This window comes from Stylophora pistillata, chromosome 10 (genome assembly GCF_964205215.1).
Source record: "Stylophora pistillata chromosome 10, jaStyPist1.2, whole genome shotgun sequence".
Classification (NCBI taxonomy): domain Eukaryota; kingdom Metazoa; phylum Cnidaria; class Anthozoa; order Scleractinia; family Pocilloporidae; genus Stylophora; species Stylophora pistillata.
In genome coordinates, this window is record NC_142528.1 from 26,859,980 (window position 1) to 26,880,557 (window position 20,578).

Genomic DNA, 20,578 nt, shown 5'->3' on the forward strand with positions numbered 1-20,578 from the left:
TTTTGTACTTAAAAGTGTTTACTGCAATTGTGGGAGTATTGTTTGTTCACAATTGAAATGATTTAATGATATCAGAGCTGAGAAACAGTTCTGAAAAGAATGCATAATTGTTCAGCCAATGAGATCACAAATATTCCAAGTTTAGAACAAGCACCTACATCTATAGTGATCTTCTGTTTTGCAAGGGCCTAAATATTGTGGATTTGTTTGAAGAAAACAATTGCATCAATAGCCAAAATAAAAAAAAATAAAAAATAGGACTCTAATTTGTTGAGTGGACATGTCAGTTAAGCCCAAATTTTCTTCCCCCATTTTTCTTGCACAAAACTGACCTAAGCCAACTTTCAAACTTTACTGACATTTTAATTCCTAAGATCTGGTCAGCAATTCTCCTGTTACAATGCTAAACATTTTATTATATATTGGTAACAAGACATAGATATCATCATCAAGATAAAATAGTCTAGCTGATCAATATGTTTATGCTCATTGTCTGTTCCCTGACCTTAACCATATCCCTTCTCACCAGTGAGACCTGGTAATGGCCTACCTAACTGCAGAGCTCTCTATAGCTCAGTGATTGAGCATCCAAGTGTAGAATTAGAAGGTCTGAGGTTTGATTTCTCGTAAGGACTAAGAAAAGTAAACCTTTACACTCCCAGGATCTGATTGTTGATCCTCCCCTCTTGCTACAACACATCTTATAAATTAGTGACATGAATTTCCACCTGATAAGTTTAAATAATCTCATAACCTGTTTGCTAAACAATGTATAGATATTATAGGGAGAAGTTACATGTGAATCACATCTGGGAGTTAAAGGGTTAAGGAAGAGTCTATTTGCCAACACTGACTTAAATGCTACCCTTCATGTCTCTCCTGTGGAGGCATGGTGGCCTCATGGTTGGTGCACTCAACTCCAGATCAAATGGTTTGGGTTGGAGACCTGGCTGGGGACATTATGTTGTGTTCTTAGGCAAGACACTTTACTCTCACAGAGCCTCTCTTCACCCAGTTGAATTAAATGGGTACTGGCGAATTTAATGCTGGGGGTAACCCTGCGATGGACTGGCATCCCACCCAGGGGGGGGGGGGGTAGATTTACTCATTGTCACTCCATGCTACAGAAACCGGAGTTGAGCATTGGCCCAATGAGCCACATGGCTCCTAAGTAGGCTTTACCTTTTTACCTTCATGTCTCTCTTGGGGAGAAAAACAGACCTAAGTTACCATGTATTGCATGATTGTACTCAACTGACAACTTATACTGTAACAATTATAGCAATATTAGTTAACAATCCTGAGACCATTGTCTCAAGTTTCAGGGTTTTGTATTGTTCCATTGTCTTTCACTGCAGTCTTGCTTTTACAGACTTTTTTTCTGGCCTTGTAAAGATGAAGCTGGCTTTCCTTCTTGGTGGTGGCCGTTTCTTTTCTTGAGGTGTTGTTTGATTCTCCCTGTAACTGAGCTGTTGATTCCTCCACACTCTTCATAAAAAAAGGAAACTGTCATGTTAACTTAAATATTCAAGATCTGATTGTTAATTCTCCTCTCTAGTAGTAACACATTCTTTGTGGATTAGTTAAAAACAATTTGGTGTTAGATCAAGATAACTTCTACCTGATAAGTTTGAGCACAGATGTACATATTTCACAAAAAAAGCAAAAGTGTTTAACAGTGACCTAAGCATGAGTTAAGTTTTTTAAACTAAAGTGAGTGCTTTCATGCAATGGGGTAAAACTCTTAAACATTAATTTGAAAACAAGATGTATGCAGTACCCACCTCAATGTCCACTTCTGAATCTTCTGATATTTTTTCCACAATCTGGGGGAGAAGACTTGCTACAAAAAAAGCAGAAAACAAGTCTAAAATAAATACAATATTCCTCAGGGAGGGAATCCAATTCTTGTACGGCTTACCCCCAACCCAGATTTCCCTCTCACTTTTTAAGCTGTTTGAAAGCCTAGTTCCACACTGGCTGTCTGGCTCCGCCAGCTCCCAAAGTTATTTTCCTAACATCATTACCAGTAATCATTTTTTTGTTTTAAGTAATTGTTTGTACTTTTGGCAAGAAAGTACATAACATATACAAAGGCAGGGTTCAACATTAACAGTAGCCAACTGGCCACAGACTAGTAGAAATTCAGTTTTGGCTAGTGGTTTTCAGTTTCCACCACCCAGTTTAGCTAGTAAACAAACTGAAATTTTTATAACATCTAAGTTGTCACCAGCCACTTGGCTAGTAGGTTGAAAAGTTAATGTTGAGTCCTGGAGGGGATTGTGGAAATATGGGAACAAAACAAACACAATGACTCTGGCCCTCGGGGGGAGCGGGGGGCTTCATATAAATAAAAGAGTAACATTTGTCCTTTATGCCTCCTATTTCCTTCAACCCATCCCCCAACAAAGCCTCTTACCAAGCTCAACGCCTGTGGGGCTGGTCGTTGATGTAACCCTGTTATTGGGTGAACTTTCTTCAATTTTATCCACAGTACTGGTTCGAATCTTTTTGGATTTTGAGGTTTTCTTGACAGCTTTCAGCCTCTTTTTAGAACTTTTCTGCCGAGCACCATCATCATCATCATATTTCTTTATCTCACCAGGGACTTTGCGTTTACATTCCATTGTACTGGTTTCAACAGATGAAGTGTGGCTACAAAAGTAAAGATTGAAATAGAAATATTATTACAGATACACTACTCCTAAATTGATTAACTTCTAGTTTCCTTCGTGATTTCATCAAATTATTCTACAAACTGATGATGACAACTGGCAGGCTCAACCGTTAGACAGTGTTATTTAGGTATGGCACTAAATTCTCCTGTGAAATTTTTAGAGAAATGTATGGTAGTCCAGGTAAGAGTTACTCATCACATCTTGGTAGTTTAAGTGTTACATGGAAAGAGGTTTATTTGTATAGTTCAATTTTACTAGGAAGTTGAGTTTCCAACCTTAATGATGTCAAGAGATTCATTTCTTCCTCAAGAATGAACACAAGTCCTGCATCAACCAGTGTCTCATCCACTTTGTAACTCAGAGGTATATCAAAATGAAACTCATTTTGTAAGCCTGAGATTTTCAGCTGTGGTTCATTGGGATACAATTTGTGAAAAACATCTTCTGTGTGTCTTCTGAAAGCAGCAAGAGTCCATTCCTTCTCAGCCAGGACCTGCAGTAAAAAAAAAAAAAAGAAAAAAAAAAGAGAAAAACAAACTAAAGGTGTAGCAATGGATTTAAAAAACATGCACAATTAACCCTTTCCACCCTAACATCAGTATGCATATTCTCCATACTGTTTTCTACACATTTCCTAAGGTGCTGACGAGGAGAATTTGTTGTACACAGACAATAACACCTTCGGCTGGTAACCTTAATGTCTGATTCAGGGGTGATATTGTAAGGAGAAATTAGAAGCTAGTTTGAATTACTTTAACCTGAAAATAATAAGCGCCCAGGGGCTAATAAGAGTTTTTAGAGCACAAATAATACAAGTAAAAATACAAAATAGAGGTCACATACACGAACCGAAAATTGAGCAAAACTGTTACATCTTTTGTGGCTGAAATACACCGTATCTGTCAAATATTAATTGTCTCTTCATATACAGTAGGCAATAAATGCCACAACAGGAGATGAATAACCTTGATCTCATCCTCAGTTTAAACCACGAGTTTAAGACTATAACAAGTATACAAGTTCTGGCCCCTGATTAATAATGTAAATTTAGTATAATTTAAAAGCTGAGGAAAGAGTTTCCAGCAACCTGATTGGTCGAGCGGTTCCTTATACGACGCTATATAAACCACTCCACGCGGTTCATATAAAATGTTAAAATAAAATGTTAATAAATGTTACTAAAATGTTATGATTTTAGAAATTTCTCTGTTGTTCAGCACTGAAATTATACTAAAACAATTATTCGCCTCAGGTTCGGTGAATATTGTCGAATAAACCCCTCGACTTCGCCTCGGAGATTATTCGACGATATTCACCGAACCTGAGGCGAATAATTGTTAAATAGAGATCGCAACAGAGCTCGCGTATTAATTTTAGTATGCTTCAAAATGTAATTAAGATTAACACAAAAGTGGAATCCTGGATGTGATTAAAACAGTAGGATCTTGTTGCAAGTTTCTCTTACCAGAAATCGCTTGTCTCTGGATGAACAAACAACATTAATGCGCAATTTCTTCGCCATATTTTACCCTATTCCGATTTTGATAAGTTCGTCCGCCATCTTGTATAACAGACTACTACCGCTGACGAATATATGCGCAGTAATGATTTACATATATATTTTCGTAAAATGCGCTGACCTAGCAGACTCAATGTTTTGCCTTGAAAGGACCTCGAGACACAGCAGGATTGGACGCAGGATCGATCTTTTGCAGAGTATTTCGCCTCCCACAGACTTTTTGATACGAAATTCGTCTTTAGCCAGGAACAAGGTATGGAAATACTTCTTTCACGCGGAAGCCTTTTTGCAAGAATTTGTTGATTGACTCAGACATTTCTCGGTAGCCACCCTAACCGCAAGTCGAGTAACAAATTCCAAATGTTTCATAATTCAAAGCTTTGACGGGAATGGCAGGCACTCAGTTCACGAAAAAGTAATATTTTCGAGATAGAGATTTAGACATTGTGTCTACGATCAGAATTTCTTGATGGTTTATGAGGTTAAGCAAAGGTTTAGCGTCGCATACAAGTCGGAGAGGTTTTTGAAATAAATCTCAATTTCCGTGAGGCATTCTTTTATCTTGCACGATCGAGCTCTAATCTCGTTTGGTCAGTACAATCTATATTGGCTCATAAGATATTCGATTTATGGATACCGTTTTGTTGGGTGTTTCATGAATAATTTGGTGCAGTGTAGACGAATTTATTTTTTTTATTCATATATTTTAATCAATGTGGAATTTTACATTTGCACGTGCTTTGAAATCGAAACACTCGAACTGTTTGCGAATTTTGTGGCTCTGTGAGCGCCTGCTAAAGGAAATAAAAATGTATCGAGGTGGAAAATTGCGATTGTAAACCCGCATTTAGCTTCGCGAATAATCATTTTAACTGGAAGTACAAGTTTTTGCTTAAGTTTTTCGTCTTATTTTGCGAAATTGGGTCGAGAATTTCACTTGAAGATCGTATAGTAGCTCTCAAATTATATTTCTTTTGGTTTCCTCAAAGTGATAATTTTAGCAACAGAATCTTAATATTGTTGTCATTCATTGACTTGATTTGAATGCTGATATATACTTTTCCTTAAATGGTAAAGTGTGTCCTTCATGGAGACATTTCTAATTCTCCAATGTTGGTGTTTTGATTGCAGTGTCTAACATCATGAGGTTCTAGCGTCACTCGCTTATCATCTCCCGGTCAAGGTATAATGTATTCACACCCAAACACAATTTTATTCCCAAGATCTCACTAGTAATTCTCCCGACTGTCTGCCATACAAGTCATGCATAATTCTTATGATGCTGGCTTGGAGAATTTGACATTGGATATTCTAATAATCCCATAATTGATGTTTTCTTTATTCTCATCCCTTCTTTGCTTGATATTGTATGATATTGTTGGGAGAAATTCTGTCTTGGTCAATGATGCAGGGGTTTCTTTAAGGGCCGGGCACTGACCAAATTGACCAGTTGTAAGGATGGTTTTGCCCACCTGGTTTAACAATCTGGAGGAAGGTTTATCTTATAAAGAAGTTTAGTTCAAAAAGTTTTGCCTGCCTGTGAAAACCAGTTGCCCTCCTGCTGAAAACATTAATGAAACCCCTGTGATGTGGGAGTGAAAGGGTTCACTCAAAACTATCCTTTGGGAAAAATCTAACTCAGCCACTGAGAGAGTTTTAGTTACTGTAGTAGTAAATCTTTAATGAGAATGCCAATGTCACAAAGTGGTTTACAGAAGGGTCCTCAAAAGAATACTAAGTTTAGATTATGAACTAGTTGATCATACAAAAATGTAAAAAGATTTAAAAAGTATATACAATCATCAAGCATCAAATATAACTAGTTAAAAATACAAGAATGTAAAAGATAGAAAGAATATACAAATTAGGGTTAAAAAGCAAAGAATGTCATTAAGAATCAAAGATAACTTTGGACAGGCCATGTTTGAAAGCAGGCAGTGACTTTGCTTTCCTTAATGAGATGTCTAACCCATTCCATATATCAGCACTAAAATACCCTGATGACCAATGACTCCATCTTCTTTTGGTACTGGATTTGTGAATGTCATTTTTCGATCTTGTGTAGTGATCACTGAGATGGAGAAAAATGGATTCATTTGGTGATCATTTCCTTTATTCCTTCAACTTTAATGTGTGATTCAAGGGTTAAGTTGTAAGGAGAAATTAGCAGCTAGTCATTCTTAAGGATCAAAGGGTAAAGAAAATTGAAAATCAATCCAGGATGGAAAATTTTAACGCAACACAAACTTTTACTCTGCTACATTTAGAAAAATCTTGTGGAGCAAAACATTGTAATGTAACTCTTTTAACCAATAACTGCTTCTGACCCCTTAAACATTGAGACTGGATTGTAAGTTCCTTGTTTTCTCAAATTTGTTCATTTAGATGAACCAGCTTGGCTATAGTTACTTTGAAATTATTTTCTCAAGAGAATTGTTATATTGGTGTTGCATAGTGTAACAAATTCCATCTTTATAAGGAGTTTGTTGTACTGTGCTATTCCAAAATGACCTCAATCATTGCCATTTGTGACAGTTCTTTAACAACAGCATTAATGTCATTGTGGAAAAATAATATTGATCATTTCATTTAAAATTAAACAGAGAGATGTGGTCATGTGTGTGGTGCATTTTGATGGACCTCTAAGTTAAACTAATTTCAGCCTTTTCATCCACCAATTTAATTATATTTTCTGAAAAGTAGGATTTTGGGGAAAAAACAGCAAAAAAACTTCATCCCAGTTTAAACCTTTTTGGGGAGGATTGGACCTCTAGCGAGTGGGTCAAATTCTTTTCTATTTGGTTTGTCTGTGCTCAGTTTTATGAAAAAGAGTTCTGTGGTTACTGCTAGAATAACTGGGCATTGTGAAGTTTTTTAAAAGAAATTGAAAAACTCTTCTCATCTAGGGTATTTAAGCAGAGCATTACATTGAATTTGTCTCGTTGGTAGTTTAACTTTAAATTTTAGTCTGTTGTCTTCCTCTTAGCACTCATTTCACAAACTCTTCCCTATATTTTTCTGAGACCATGAGAAAGAGAGCCTGTTAGTCACAAAATTCATGTGTGGTATTTTTGGAGAGATTTTTTTGAATTTTTTTCAATCATCAAGTGAGCTGTCAGTTTGTATACAGAAACTATATTTCTTTGTTTTTTTTTTATGCATAGTACGATTGGCACCCAACAATGAAATAAAATGGAGGAAGAAGATGTAATGAATACTAGACTTGCAATCAAGGAATCACTGAAGAAGCTTGATGAATACACAACTTACCTGAGGTACTTTAAAAAAAAAACATGCTGTGTCTTAATTAATTAATTAATTTTTAATTAATAACTGTAAAAGCAAGATACTAAGTGTAAAGCACACATGCATGCAGTGTTCTTTGTTTCAGGTGGTAACCATTATTTCTTTGAAAATAAACCTGAGTCTCTTTAACTACAGATCACCCCCTCTTAACACTCCCTATCCCAAATTTAATTGTATCCCCTAAAATACAGGCCTGAACAATTTTCAGACCAAAACATCCTTTTTTAATTTGTCTTCGTTTAATTTTTTTCTTCTCAAAACCTATTTAATGTAGATCAAGGCTAACAGACATCAAGTCAACACGTGAAGGAGTCAACGATAGCATCAGCAAAGCACGTATAGTGGTTAATGAAAGATTTGAAGAAATCAGGAAGGAAATAGCACATGTGTTAGAAGCTCGCCAAAGAGGAATTTTAAATACTATTGCTGAGATAGAAAGGAAGGATCTTGATCCTCTGACTTCTTTGGAAGACAGAATCAATGGAGATTTAGACAACACTGTACAGTGTATCGAAAAAGGTTTGTCTACAGGAAATAGTTGATAAGTATGTTGAGCAACCAAGTCATGCAGAGATTTCTCTGATTTTTTTTTTATGTGTGTGTGTGCTAAAGCTGAGAGATATCATATCTCTTTAAAATTTGTTTTTTTTTTTTTTCAAATATTTGTTGTTCAAAATGACTGAAATTTCTGCTTAAAAATTTTTTTTCAATGAACTGTGCAAGCAGGAAACTTTTTGATGTTATGTTCTTCCAGCAGTGGAGCACTAACAAGGAGCAACCTTTAATTAATGATGTGACTGTTCAAATTTTCCAACTTTTTCATTAATAGAAGGGAAATGCTTATTTGATAGGTGGAACATGTTTTCCATTCTGCCAAAGGCAGCTATATGTAATGTTTGGTGGATTTTTTTATTATTGTTTTCAGGGGTGGGGAGAGGGGGGTTAACCTAGTTTTGTGGATTCAAGATTGTCCCCAAAATCCCACAAAAATAAAACCTGTTTAATTTTCTTGCCTTGTTGGAGACAGCTCTTTTGTACATCTATGTAAAATACTCATCTAGAACTTTGCTAGAAATGCTGATGGCAAATATTTTCTTTAATGTCATTATTGTATATGGTTTGCTCAACTTTCAATTTAAACTCAGGTAATTCTGCTCTTGATGAGGATGATGCAACCCTCCTGAGTGAAGGAAAGAACCTAAATAATGAGCTGCAAATTTCATCTATAAGGTTAGACTAAAGTGACCCACGCTTTTGTGTTCTGCATGCACAGGTGCATTTAGATGGTTCAAAGTTGAACCTCCCACAACCAAACACCTATCATTTCTGATGATGATGATTTATTTTAACTCAGCTTGATTTTACAAGGTATATAGGTTAAATTTACATAGCAACTAAACACAGTTCAGCAAAGGAAAAAAGAAAAAACAATCTAGCAATAAAGTAGGTAGCAAGTTAGTATCATCCAAATAGCAAAGGCTAATCTAGTGGATGACCCCTAATTACATTTAAGGGAAAGCAAAGCTAAGAATGAATTTTTTTTTTTTATAATAAAATGAAGAAAAAAAGTATTACGTTATACACTAATTAAAAGTAGATAATTAAAAAGAATAACAATTAAGTATAGAGTTCTTCAGGGCTTTTCGAAATATTCTAAGAGAATTTGAATTACTTATACTTATAGGTAATGAATTCCAAAGGCGAGGGCCAGTGAATTTTAGGGACCGAAGGCCTTATTGAGTAGTATTAACTGAGACTACATAAAGATTTCTGTTACATGATTGCCTCGTTGAATAGGAATGAACAGAGGATGTAAATTTGAAATATTTACTGAAACAAGGGGGCAACAGTCTATGTGACCATTGATAAACAAAGGAAAGAATCTGTAATTCAATAACATCATTGAGCTTAAGAAGATTGAGGGATTCAAACAGAGGCTTAGAATGGGATTTTGGTTCAGAGAAAGATATTATTCTGATTGCTTTTTTTTGGATAAATAATTTTGTTAGAAATGGGGGAAAAGGTTAAACCCCAGACATGGATGCCATAAGTGAGGAATGGATAGATAAGGGAGTAATAAAGCATGTTAAGAATATTTTTGTTGACAAAGTGTCTCACTTTAGACAAGATACCTAAAGTTTTGGATAGTTTCAAGCAAAGCTCATTAATATGATTTTTCCATATTAAGGCCTCTGTGGTCAATTGCAAGAAGTATCAAGAGGTTCTCAGTTTAATGATCTCAGTCTCGTGCATATTTTTGGTAATTATAGGTTGCCTAAAGGAGGTTCTGAATTCATTCTTGTATTTAGAATAGTTGAAAGCTAAGGGGGAGTTATGGAAGCCCTTTGAAACTATGGTGAAATGTTGGTGGGGATGGACTGCTGTGGATGAGAATCCTTTCCTGGAGTAGCGATACATATTTGACAGTCACACCAGCAGGCCTCACCTTTTTTTTAACCTCAGCAAACTTATCAGAATTTTCATTTAGAAATTTGGTAGTTGCAGCTGCATTAATAGTTGCTGTTTTACCAGAAGTATCCAGAAGTTTCTTCCAGCAATTTCTTGTGAAGTTTTTTCTTGACAACTACATTTTTTTTTCTGGCAACATCTTAAAGTTTATAATTTTAAGTTGCAAATTGGCTACTGTGGAAAAAGTTGAGCTTTATGTATTTCACCCACAGATATCCTGACACACCATGTATATCACAAACCCTGTCTGTAACATTCAGCGAGAGTCATACCCAGTCAGTTCTAGATGCAGTCAATTCTTTGGGAGAAATGTCTATGACTGGAACACTTCAGATTACTGAACTGTTAGAGCAGCCTGGAGCCATCCTAGTGCAGTGGTATGATGAGGTACAGTAAATATGTTATCAAGGGGAGGAGGGTTGGTGTAGTGGTGAAAGCGCTCGCCTTCCACCAATGTGTCCTGGGTTCGATTCCCGGACCCGGCGTCATAAGTGGATTGAGTTTGTCGGTCCTTTACTCTGCTCCCAGAGGTTTTCCTCCGGGTACTCCGGTTTTCCCCTCTCCTCAAAAACCATCATTATTTGAATTTATTTAATTTAGAGTTTATTTAGATTTACACACGACCCCACAAGCTGTTCAGCTTTAATTATCGTGTTTAATTACTAATTAACAAATGGTGAATGCCATAGCGTGTACTATTGAGTTATGGATACACGCGGGAGGTTGCTAAGCACGAAAGAAGCATAAGAGTCGCACGAGGCGATAGCCGAGTGCGACTCTAGCTTCTTGAGGGCTTAGCAAACCTCCCAAGTGCATCCATAACTCAATAGTGCATGCTATGGCATTCACCATTTGTTTTATAACATAACATTGATACATTGTAACAAGAGTTCCCTTTTATTTGACAAATCTTAGGTGATCAGAAAAAAACAAGTGCACGCAGAAAATAGTCTTAGCATTTGCTCATGTCAGCAGCATGCACCCATGGGCAAATAGTAGATGCTGAATTAACCAATCAGAGCGTGCGCTTTGCTTTAGTTATGTTATAAATAAAGGTGTTATTATTATTATTATTATTATTTTTTTTTTATTATTATTATTAACCAGGGGCCTTTTTCTTGAAAGTCCCAGTAACTTAATGGGCCCAAAGCAATGTTTTTAAAATCAAAATTTAAAGGATAGGAAAGCAGGTTCGAGCACCCAAACCAGTCCTTTTTGTTTTCTCTAGCTGATAATATTATTGTTGTATCATTTTCAAAACTTTTAAAATCCTCATCTTGAATGAAAACAACAGCTTTACAGGTCTGTTAAGTTACTGGGACTTTTAAGAAATGGGCCCCAAGTTTAAGTACTATATGGGAATAAATTGTGCTGGAGGTCTTGAATAACAGTACTTGAATACTTAAGACTAAGTACAAAATTTTCTCTTGTACGTACTGACTTAAACCAATAAATAACTAATTCAAACTTTTAGCTTTGCTGCCAATGGCACAGAAAAAAATTGGGAATGTGGTCAGTATAATTGTAAAAAACTGGGCCAGTTACAAGTGCCTGATCAACCAAGTTTGAGGATAAATGTCCTTTTTGATCAAATTTTTGAAATGTTTTTGTGTGCATAATAGTTTTTATTTTCAGTTGTCCACCATTGTAAGGGTTTTCAATTGAGCAAGCATTTTTAATTACTGATTTTGTCAGTAATCTCTGGAATTATTTTTGTTTACAGACATTTTCAGACAGTGAATCAATCACAGACTACAGTGGAGTTCAAGAGTACATGCTACAGTGTTGTCGCACTGACAATAAAGGAAACTGTGACTCTGTCTTTAGCACAGTGTACTGTGGTGAAGAATCATCGCATTTGGTTACAGATCTGGAGCCGCATGTGTCGTACACTTTCCGTGTCTGTGGAAGGTTTGGAAACGAAGGGAAGTGGGGATCATGGAGTATTCCAAGGAATGGAATAACAACACTTGACCAACATGGTTAGTGTGGAAAAAGACTTAAGTACACAGAGATAGTTGTTAGTATGCTAGATGAGGGATGGTGAGATCACATTTGAGCACTGGCAAAGTTGTTTTCAGCAAATGTTTCTCTTTCCACTCAGAAGAAAAAATTAGGTACAGTAAAATTTCAGGGAAACATGACTAATAAATACATATTATAAATACATAAATTGAAGCTTCCCCTTAGAGGCTTTTCAGCCACAATATAAACTAACTAAGTGCTTAAAAATCCCCACTGGCAGGAGGCAGTCTGACCAGTGGGCTATTTACAGAGTGCAGCCGAGGAGTTGAACTAGGGGCAACTGAAAACAAATCCAGTGAGCAGTGGGGTGAAGGATTTGAACCCAGGACACCGGATTACAAGTCCAGCACCCTAACCACTCGGCCACACTGCCTCCTCCTAATGTAGGAGACAAGGAGGGAGGGGTAACCCAGGATTGTCAGAGTAACTTGGAAAAATTATGATCTTTCAAGGGGGAGGAGGAGAGGAAGGTGTAACCTGTGACGGACAAGGGACTAGCATCTCATCCAGGGAGAGTATCTATAATCCTAGCCATTGCATTCCGAAGGAATCTCAATAGGGTCTACTCTTCTCATGTGCAGGAATTCCTCATTAGGTTGTTGTGACCTTAATTTTATGTCCTTGTGTTTTTTTTTCTTTTATTTATTTATTCATTTTTTTGATAGAATGGTCTGCTGCAGATTGCCTCAACCAGAATAAACTTGCTGTCTATCAGCTGAGTAACAGACGGAAAACTGCAACAAAAGTATTCCCTGACTGTTCTAAGGTTTTGCGATCAAAGACTATGAGCTACAGACTTGACACAGCACTAGTTCTCAAGATTGATGAGACTGGTGACTCCAGCAATGGTGACGGGATTGGTCTTACTACTGGGTCATTTGATTTTAGCAATGCTAGACAGGTCCTGCAATGCCCTGGCTCTGTGAGCATCAACTCCAAAGGTGTTGTCTACGTCAATGGAGTACCCATGACGACTAGATTGCCACCATTCAAACGTGGCTCTGTAGTTGTGTTCGAAGCAAGCAGAGTCTCCAAATACAAGCTTCGAGTGTCAATCACTATGGATGACAAGTTAGTGACATTTGATTGGCAGGTGGATGACTCTTGTGATGGATTTTATTTTGCAATGGGTTTTCAACATTCTGGTTGGCAAGTTTCAGTCTAACATTAAATTGTGTCCTCCTAGCTGATAGCATTTTAAGCCTTATTGGTAGGTATTATAGATTGGAAATATTTGATTTTCAGATAGTGAATTTCAAATTGAGTTTACTCAGTAATTATAAGAATAAAAATTAAAGCAAAATTTAAGTTTAAGGCAGTTTTTTGCCATGATAAATTTTAATGACCTCAAACCCTGTACTTCTACACGTAAGTACTTAGGGAACAGCAGGCAGGATCTATGAAGTTGTCGTGCTAGATTGTCTGTTGCCACATAGTGAGTAGTAAAGGAATAATCAAATGTTGCCACAATATTAGTCTGACCATTTATTCGTAAAATTCTGGTAAAGTCTGAATTTATAATGTGATATGACAAGGCTGTCATCATTATTTTGATATGTTGCTTCAAATTGATCAGCATAATTTCCAATTTCTGTTTTTTGTTTTCTTATTGTTGTTTTTTTTTTTTCGACATAACTATCTCAGTTGGCCTTGTCAGTGAAATCTCAATTTTTGCAAAAGAATTTTATAACATTGTTCATACACTTTTAGTTGAGTTTGCCAGGTAAAAATGTTTACCATCCATTTTAAAAGCCAAATTATGTTTCAACTTCTGGGGTGCAATACAAGGAATTATCCTGATCAACTTGTGACAATCTTAAAGGGAACAAGGAATCTTGTGAGCACTTCCCTGTCACAGCTTCTTTGCTTAATCATTTGGTCAATTTTTCTTGAACTATTAAGAAACTCCATCAAAACCTAAACAATGCTATAGAGCACAAAGTTTCTCCATAATATATTGATGCAATTTTTTAAAAAAAAAAAATTAATCTGATCTGTTGCTGAATACTTTTCAAACAACCTCAACATGTGTTTGAAATAATGCGACAACTTACTTGCATATGCATCTGTTAATATATTCTTGAAAAATTAATCAGGTCCCCATAAGGGTGCTTAAATATTACTGTTCGTTTTTCTTGATGTGGATTATAAACACCAGATCACAATCTTCTCAATGAAAATCTCACAGTTTGACTTTTAATAAAGGTTCTGTTCACTCAAAGTGCTTTGTGTTGGAAATGTTTCATTGTGGCGCTGGTTTCATTAAAAAATAATGTCCATATCTTTTTCCTTCCTGCATTATTTCAACGAAACAGGTGTGATGTCTGGAGAAAAGTGATCGGAAGATTTCCTTACTATTCTCTGTGATAGCATCAATTGAGTGCTTCGTGTACCTAACTAATAGCCCATTTAGGTACCCCGTGTACCTAACTAATAGCCTCGAAGGAGGCAGCGTGGCCGAGTGCTTAGGGTGCTGGACTTGTAATCCAGTGTCTCGGGTTCAAGTCCTCCACCCTGCCACTCACTGGATTTATTCTCGGATGCCCCTAGTTCAACTCCTCGGCTGTGCTCTGGAAATAGCCCACTAGTCAGCCTCCTGCCAGTGGGGATTTTTAAGCTCTTAGTTGGTCTACATTGTGGCTGAAAAGCCCCTAGGGGAGGGGGCCTCAATTAAAGTAGATTATCATTATTATTATTATTATTATTATTATTATTATTATTATTATTATTATTATTATTATTATTATTATTATCATTATCATTTCCGAATTGCTTTTAGCCTCTTTTTCAAAGCGAGTCCTGGTGCTCATTCTTTCGTATGGTAATAAGTTTTCATTCACATGCAAATTAAATTTATTTTTCATGCATATGATTGAGCACCAGGCCTCGCTTTGAAAAAGAGGCCAAACGTAACTACTTCGTTTGATTGTCTTGGTGGTTAATTTTACTGTTTTCTATACAGTACGTAGTAGCCTTCGTATCTGAAGCGTGTAATGATGTTAAGGAGATCGGATTTATGTGGCCTGACATATTTTACTCTTGGACTTTAAACACAACACATAATATCGATTTGCATTTCAAAATTATCCGTCGTGTCCAGGTGGAAACTCGAAGAATATTGTTGCTTATAACTTACGGCAGATTAGCATTGAATTAATTGACATTAAATTATGCAACATTTTGCAAACGAACGTGGTGAACAACTGAAGTAAGCTGGAGTGGCTCTGCAGTTATTTCTTATAAACAAGCTCTTTTACGTGAACGCTATCGACGTTGGAATGAGGCATTATGTTTGGTAGAAGATCTGAAGAAGAAACGGTGGGTACGGTTCGAAAGGAGTTAGCCGTGGATTGATGACCGGCAACACGTGGACGCTGAGTGAAAAATAGGGCAACGATTTGCAAACAGACATTAGAAAGGTATTTAAAAAGACTGTAGTCTTGAAGTTTCTTTTTCTAAGAACTAGCTTGATATTTACTTTACTGTCCAAAGATGATCTTATTTGTAAGAATAAGAAATAGCCAGAAGAAGGGAAATCATTCATTATGGTTTGCGTCGTGGGAGGGGTGGGATAAAAAGATTTATTGAGGACTACTGTCTTTTGCGGGGGTGGGGGTCGGGCTAGGTATGAAAGGTTGGTATGCGCAACATAAAATTAAGTGAATGAATAAGAGAGAAAACTCTTGGAGTAGGGAATTCTATTCAACACCTGTTTAAAAGAAAGGTGAAGGTATGTTGTAAAGGAAGGGCCACCGCGAGGAAGAGAGAAAATTCAGGATGCACTTTGATATCTCCTCTTACTTCTAAAACAAAGGTTTTTGGGAACTTCGACCCGTTAAGAGCTGAGAAATTTATTAGAATAGTTAGTTATATTAATTGCTTTTTTGCCAAGCAAGGCCACTTACTGTCCCTCGTCACAGAAACTTCCAGGGTCACGGTGTAAAGCTTTCTTACACTAAGCTTCTCAAGACCTACATCGCTTGATCTTTTCACTCCCACGCGACAATAATTATCCTTACTGTCAGGCAGATATTTTTTCTGGAGATGTTTATGAGAATTTGGTGTCAATTGAGCCAAGAGAGAGCGTACGAGGTCCGTTCTGGATGTGAGTGATTATCAGCTTCTTAACACTGACGCCAAGGTATATTCATCTAATTATGTATTTGTTTTTCAGTCAAATGAAAAACGAAGACTTGATATTAAAAGGCTAGACAGGAACAGAAAATCAATGCCGTTGTGATCTATCTAACAATCATGCATTCGTTTTTTAGTGAAATGACAAGCGAAGACGGGCCATTCAAAGGCTAGACATGAACAGAAAATTAATGCCGTTGCGATCTAAGGAAAGAGGACGTCCAGAATTACTCTCCTTCAAACAGTAAGTTCATTATTTTATTCAGTTAAATAAAACCCTGGCAATGCCGTATCTATTTTAACGCGTACCCTTGACACCCTAAGACCCATTATCCATATTCTCTATGTACTATTTTCCATACGTTTCCTATGACAAGGAGAATTTGATAAACAGTCGAAGGCTTCTTCTTTTGTTGCCGATCATTTCCTTTGTTCTCGTGAACTTTGATTGATTTAGCGCTGAATGCTTGGAGGGAGAAGTTAGATACAAGTCCCTTTAAGGGATTGAAAGATGAAGGAAATGCAGACATCAGGATCACTAACAGATTTCATTTACACGTTTATCAATATTTCTTTTTTGTTGTTTTTCAACCCTCATTAATGAGGGGAATGGCACAGGCAAACGTAGATGTAATCCCCGGTAATTGTACCAGACGAAGAATTTATCTTTTTCTAACCGAGTCTTAACGTCTTGACGCCAAATTGAGTTTTTCTCATTAATTTGTTGAAAATGTCAACTTTCAAGAAATAACTAAAGCAAAGTTATCACGCAAAAATGTTTTCGGTAGTGTTATCATGATAATCATGATTTAGATTAGTTTTTTTTACATACTTGCGTTTTTCGCGCTGAAATTAACTCCATGAAATTGGAAACTGGTCTTCAGCAGATTTTGACTTGAAATTATTGTACAGTAAACGAGAAAAGTGGAAACAGAGTTAGGTTTTACTAAGACTCCCTCCAATCTATTACATAGGGTCATTTTAAAAGTTTGTATTCTTATGAAGTTTTCGTTTATCGCTTGATTCGGTGTACCAATGCTCAAAGCTGAGAGTAATAATTCTCTTTTGTTTTGTTGTTTCAGGTCTTTGAATGGCTGTAATGATTCAAAGAAAACTCGAAGAACAAGGGAAAAAGGCTAACATTCAAACGAGAGACAGATTTACAGTGGAGGTATAAAAAAACTGAGGGGTCAACTACTTTTTAACGTGAGCGAAATCATTCGAAACAAACAGTTGGAAAGATTGTTTTGTTTAATTTTCCAACATTAATGTACACGTCACATTATCGAAGACTAGTGAACAGTACTTGTAAAAAAAATTTTTAGATTTTATATTAAGAGTTGTCGTCCAAAGAATAGAATCTCGCCAGTAAGTTTATTTAATTTACAAAGTTGAACGTATTTCAAGATCAGAAATTTTGTCCACAGTATTATTTAGGAACAGTTAAAATTATATATGTAGTAAGATTTTTGCTTACGTTTTTCCACGGTGACCTCCGCTCAAAATTTCTAATTTTCCCGCAAAAAATCAAAAAATCTTAGAAAAATACAGGCGCTTTAAATACGCATACGCCATTTTTTATTTTGAAAAAAAAAATTTTAACTCTGTAAGTATCATCTGTTCAAATCGTTACAATTTTCCCGCCAGTGTTGTTTACTTTCTATTGTGTGACCTTTATTTTTTAATTTTTCAATTAAAAAAATAATAATACAAGTTTTTTGTCATACAATTCTTTAATTAGTTAATAGAATCTCCATAAAGGCATTATAAAAGTGCGAAGAAGAAATCGTTCGAAAATATACTGACTTTTGATATAATTTGATTTTCAATTATTTTTTTTTTTGCACAAAGTAAGTCACAAAAGGTTAACAGGCCTTATCGCATCGATAGAACAAGACCTTTCCCAGCGGACGGTTTTTCTTTTTTTTTTTTTGCGGAAAGGAGAATTTGGACATTATCTGATCAGTGGTTGTAGCCAAATGTATCGACTAAAAACCAGAAAAGTCTTCAAACCTTCAAAGTTTTAACATTTTAAAGCTCGGCGATCAGAATTTTAAGCTGTTTTGACTTTATCTTTCATCTAAAAATTCAGCAGTTTAGAATTCAAACCCCATAGTTCTGTGATACTCTAATTTTCGGCTGAAAAAGGTCTTGTTACTTTAAAAACAAAACAATGAAACTCAATGACTAGCCCGAGGAATAGTTTAGAGGTAAATGTATGCTTTCGCTCATAGTTAGTTTTAACGAAAAAAAGCTTTGCAACCTTTTCAGTTCAACAGACCAGGATCGAGACGAAATTCATCAAATAGTTCTATGCTTTAAAGGCTGGAAGTTTCTAAAGAAACTGTGGTGCTGCGTCGGTGGGGGTAACAAGGTAATTTGGTTATATCAACTAAGTTGAAATTGTAAATTGGCCACCGTAACGAATAAAAAAGCTGACGTTTCGCTCTGACGAAGGGCTAACGCTCGAAACGTCAGCATTTTTATTCGTTCTATACTTTACTTAGTTGATCTATTAAGAAAACAAATATCCACCGAATGCCCAAAAAAACCTACACTCCCTAGCCAATAGTTACTGAAACATTTTCTTAGGAAAACTCTCGCTTAATTTGTGCCAACAACCGACAAATAAAAGCTATTAGGTAGACAAACAGTTCTTACGAAATGAGGAGAATTTCCTTTTCTGAAACAGTCATAATTGTCAAGTGATTCTCTTAATTTTCTCGCCACCGTCAAATCCAGACATGCTGAACTTGTCAACAAGTTTTTGCCAATCTACTCGAAATCAGTCACCAGAGAACCTGAACCGAACCTGGATTCCAGTATTTTCGTTCAATTTCGCTTGAATTCGACAGACAAATCTTTTTATTTTAGCTGTTTGAATAGTTAAGTTTATTAGGATCTGTTCCTTCCAAGCAGAATTTCATTTGATGGTTTAAATTGCATTAGAAATCGACAATACTCTGGTTCATGAAGGTTAACTCTGTTTTTTTTTTTTTTTGTTTGTGTCCTTTTGTTTAACCCCTGATCAATTTTGTGGTCTGTGTAACTATGAATACGCGAAAAATGTTGTTAGAGGCCTCAGGGCCAGACATTTAGGTGTTACGTACTAAACTTGCAAAATGACAAGAGAACATAGGCAAGTGGGCATGCCATTATAAAGCTTAAGTAAAAAATTCTTAAATGAGGGACCACACAGTGAAAAGGACTGTTGTATCAGCAGTACCAGTCTGATTCATGAAAAGTAATTTTGTCATTTTTCTCACGATGGTTGATAAATTTTCAATTGAGCGTCAGTTTGCTTTGCCTACTGAACGTTCCTTTGTAATTGGCCCAGAAAACTCACGCCATCCTCCCAAACAATTATGATGCAAAGCTAAAAAACCAATCGCGACTTGATCATTCGCATTTTCTCGCATTTTCCCGCTTTTAAAGAAGTTTGCCCATTTTCACTTTAATCTCTCATTGGCTATAATATAAATAATTTGGATATATCAACAAAGTTGAAATGGTAAATTGGCCACCGTAATGATTACAAAAGCTGACGTTTCGAGCGTTAGCCCTTCGTCGGAGCGAATAGAGGAATTGTGGGTTGTGTGTGCTTTTAAAGGCAGAAAATGGAGCTACGTTATTGGTGGGTGCATGGCAACGAGAAAAACATGAATAAATTAGTGGAATGGCTATAATATAAACCTCTGTTCTGATTGGTTACTGAAACAACTTTTACTTTTGGTTTTCGATACTCAATTGAAACAGCTTAGTTGTGCTTGCTCAGTTTCGTCCGTTAGTTCGTGAATAGGTGTTGAATAAGTCTTTCGTTGGAGATGTCTAAGTCTGTAACGAGTTAGCAAATGTGTCCAAATTAGTCTATTTTCGAAGTTCTTGTCAACCTATCCGTTGGAGGAGGCCAAAAACTCGATCACATCATATCGTAAGCCAATCTAGCTTCTCTTCTGTCGATGTTTGAACGATGGTCGTATCGTACGGATTTTGGTTTCTGGTGTGCTCTCGCTATGCCGTAAAGTCATTGTATTATATGTATTGGAGCTGACTTAAACTCGTTTCGAGACCGGTTATTGTCTATCGTCCGAGGGATGAGAGGGAGGGGAACTTTGGTTGGATTAATGCTCTGTAATTTTCTTCTAATCTCCCCTAATTGGCAGCTGGCAGTCAATTTTCTATCGTCCCCCCCCCCCTTATATTATCTTTGCGACGACTGATCCCCTCTCCGTTGCCCTAGAAAACCATGTAATCCCCCATTAAAATCTTCCACAGTGTTCTGTGTAAAGTTGCCAGTAATGTGTTCTTCTTGTTGTTTTGGAACGTAGTGTCGAAGTCTTCCCTTGTAAAACTAGGTGTCACCTTTGTGTCGTTTAAAGCGGTCGCGAAATTTGTCAGTTTCATCATTGTGTACAGCTGTTGAGGTATCGACATCGTAGGGTAATCA

The 20,578-nt window shown here is 36.4% G+C and overlaps 2 protein-coding genes across 2 annotated transcripts; one reads left to right on the plus strand and one right to left on the minus strand.

Annotated features, from left to right (window-relative positions):
- Positions 1 to 342: 342 nt before the first annotated feature.
- Positions 343 to 4,281, minus strand: LOC111323316 (uncharacterized). Its single transcript, XM_022926637.2, has 5 exons — positions 4,144 to 4,281; positions 2,954 to 3,171; positions 2,420 to 2,655; positions 1,785 to 1,843; positions 343 to 1,488 (listed from the first exon to the last, which is right to left on the minus strand). The coding sequence occupies exons 1-5, from the start codon at positions 4,198 to 4,200 to the stop codon at positions 1,315 to 1,317; spliced, it is 744 nt and encodes a 247-aa protein (XP_022782372.2). The 5' UTR covers positions 4,201 to 4,281; the 3' UTR covers positions 343 to 1,314.
- Positions 4,282 to 4,312: 31 nt separating this feature from the next.
- On the plus strand, positions 4,313 to 14,218 carry LOC111323299 (cytokine receptor-like factor 3). Its single transcript, XM_022926622.2, has 8 exons — positions 4,313 to 4,450; positions 5,329 to 5,380; positions 7,362 to 7,472; positions 7,778 to 8,022; positions 8,649 to 8,733; positions 10,185 to 10,359; positions 11,696 to 11,954; positions 12,663 to 14,218. The coding sequence occupies exons 3-8, from the start codon at positions 7,390 to 7,392 to the stop codon at positions 13,160 to 13,162; spliced, it is 1,347 nt and encodes a 448-aa protein (XP_022782357.2). The 5' UTR covers positions 4,313 to 4,450; positions 5,329 to 5,380; positions 7,362 to 7,389; the 3' UTR covers positions 13,163 to 14,218.
- The last annotated feature ends 6,360 nt before the right edge of the window (positions 14,219 to 20,578 follow it).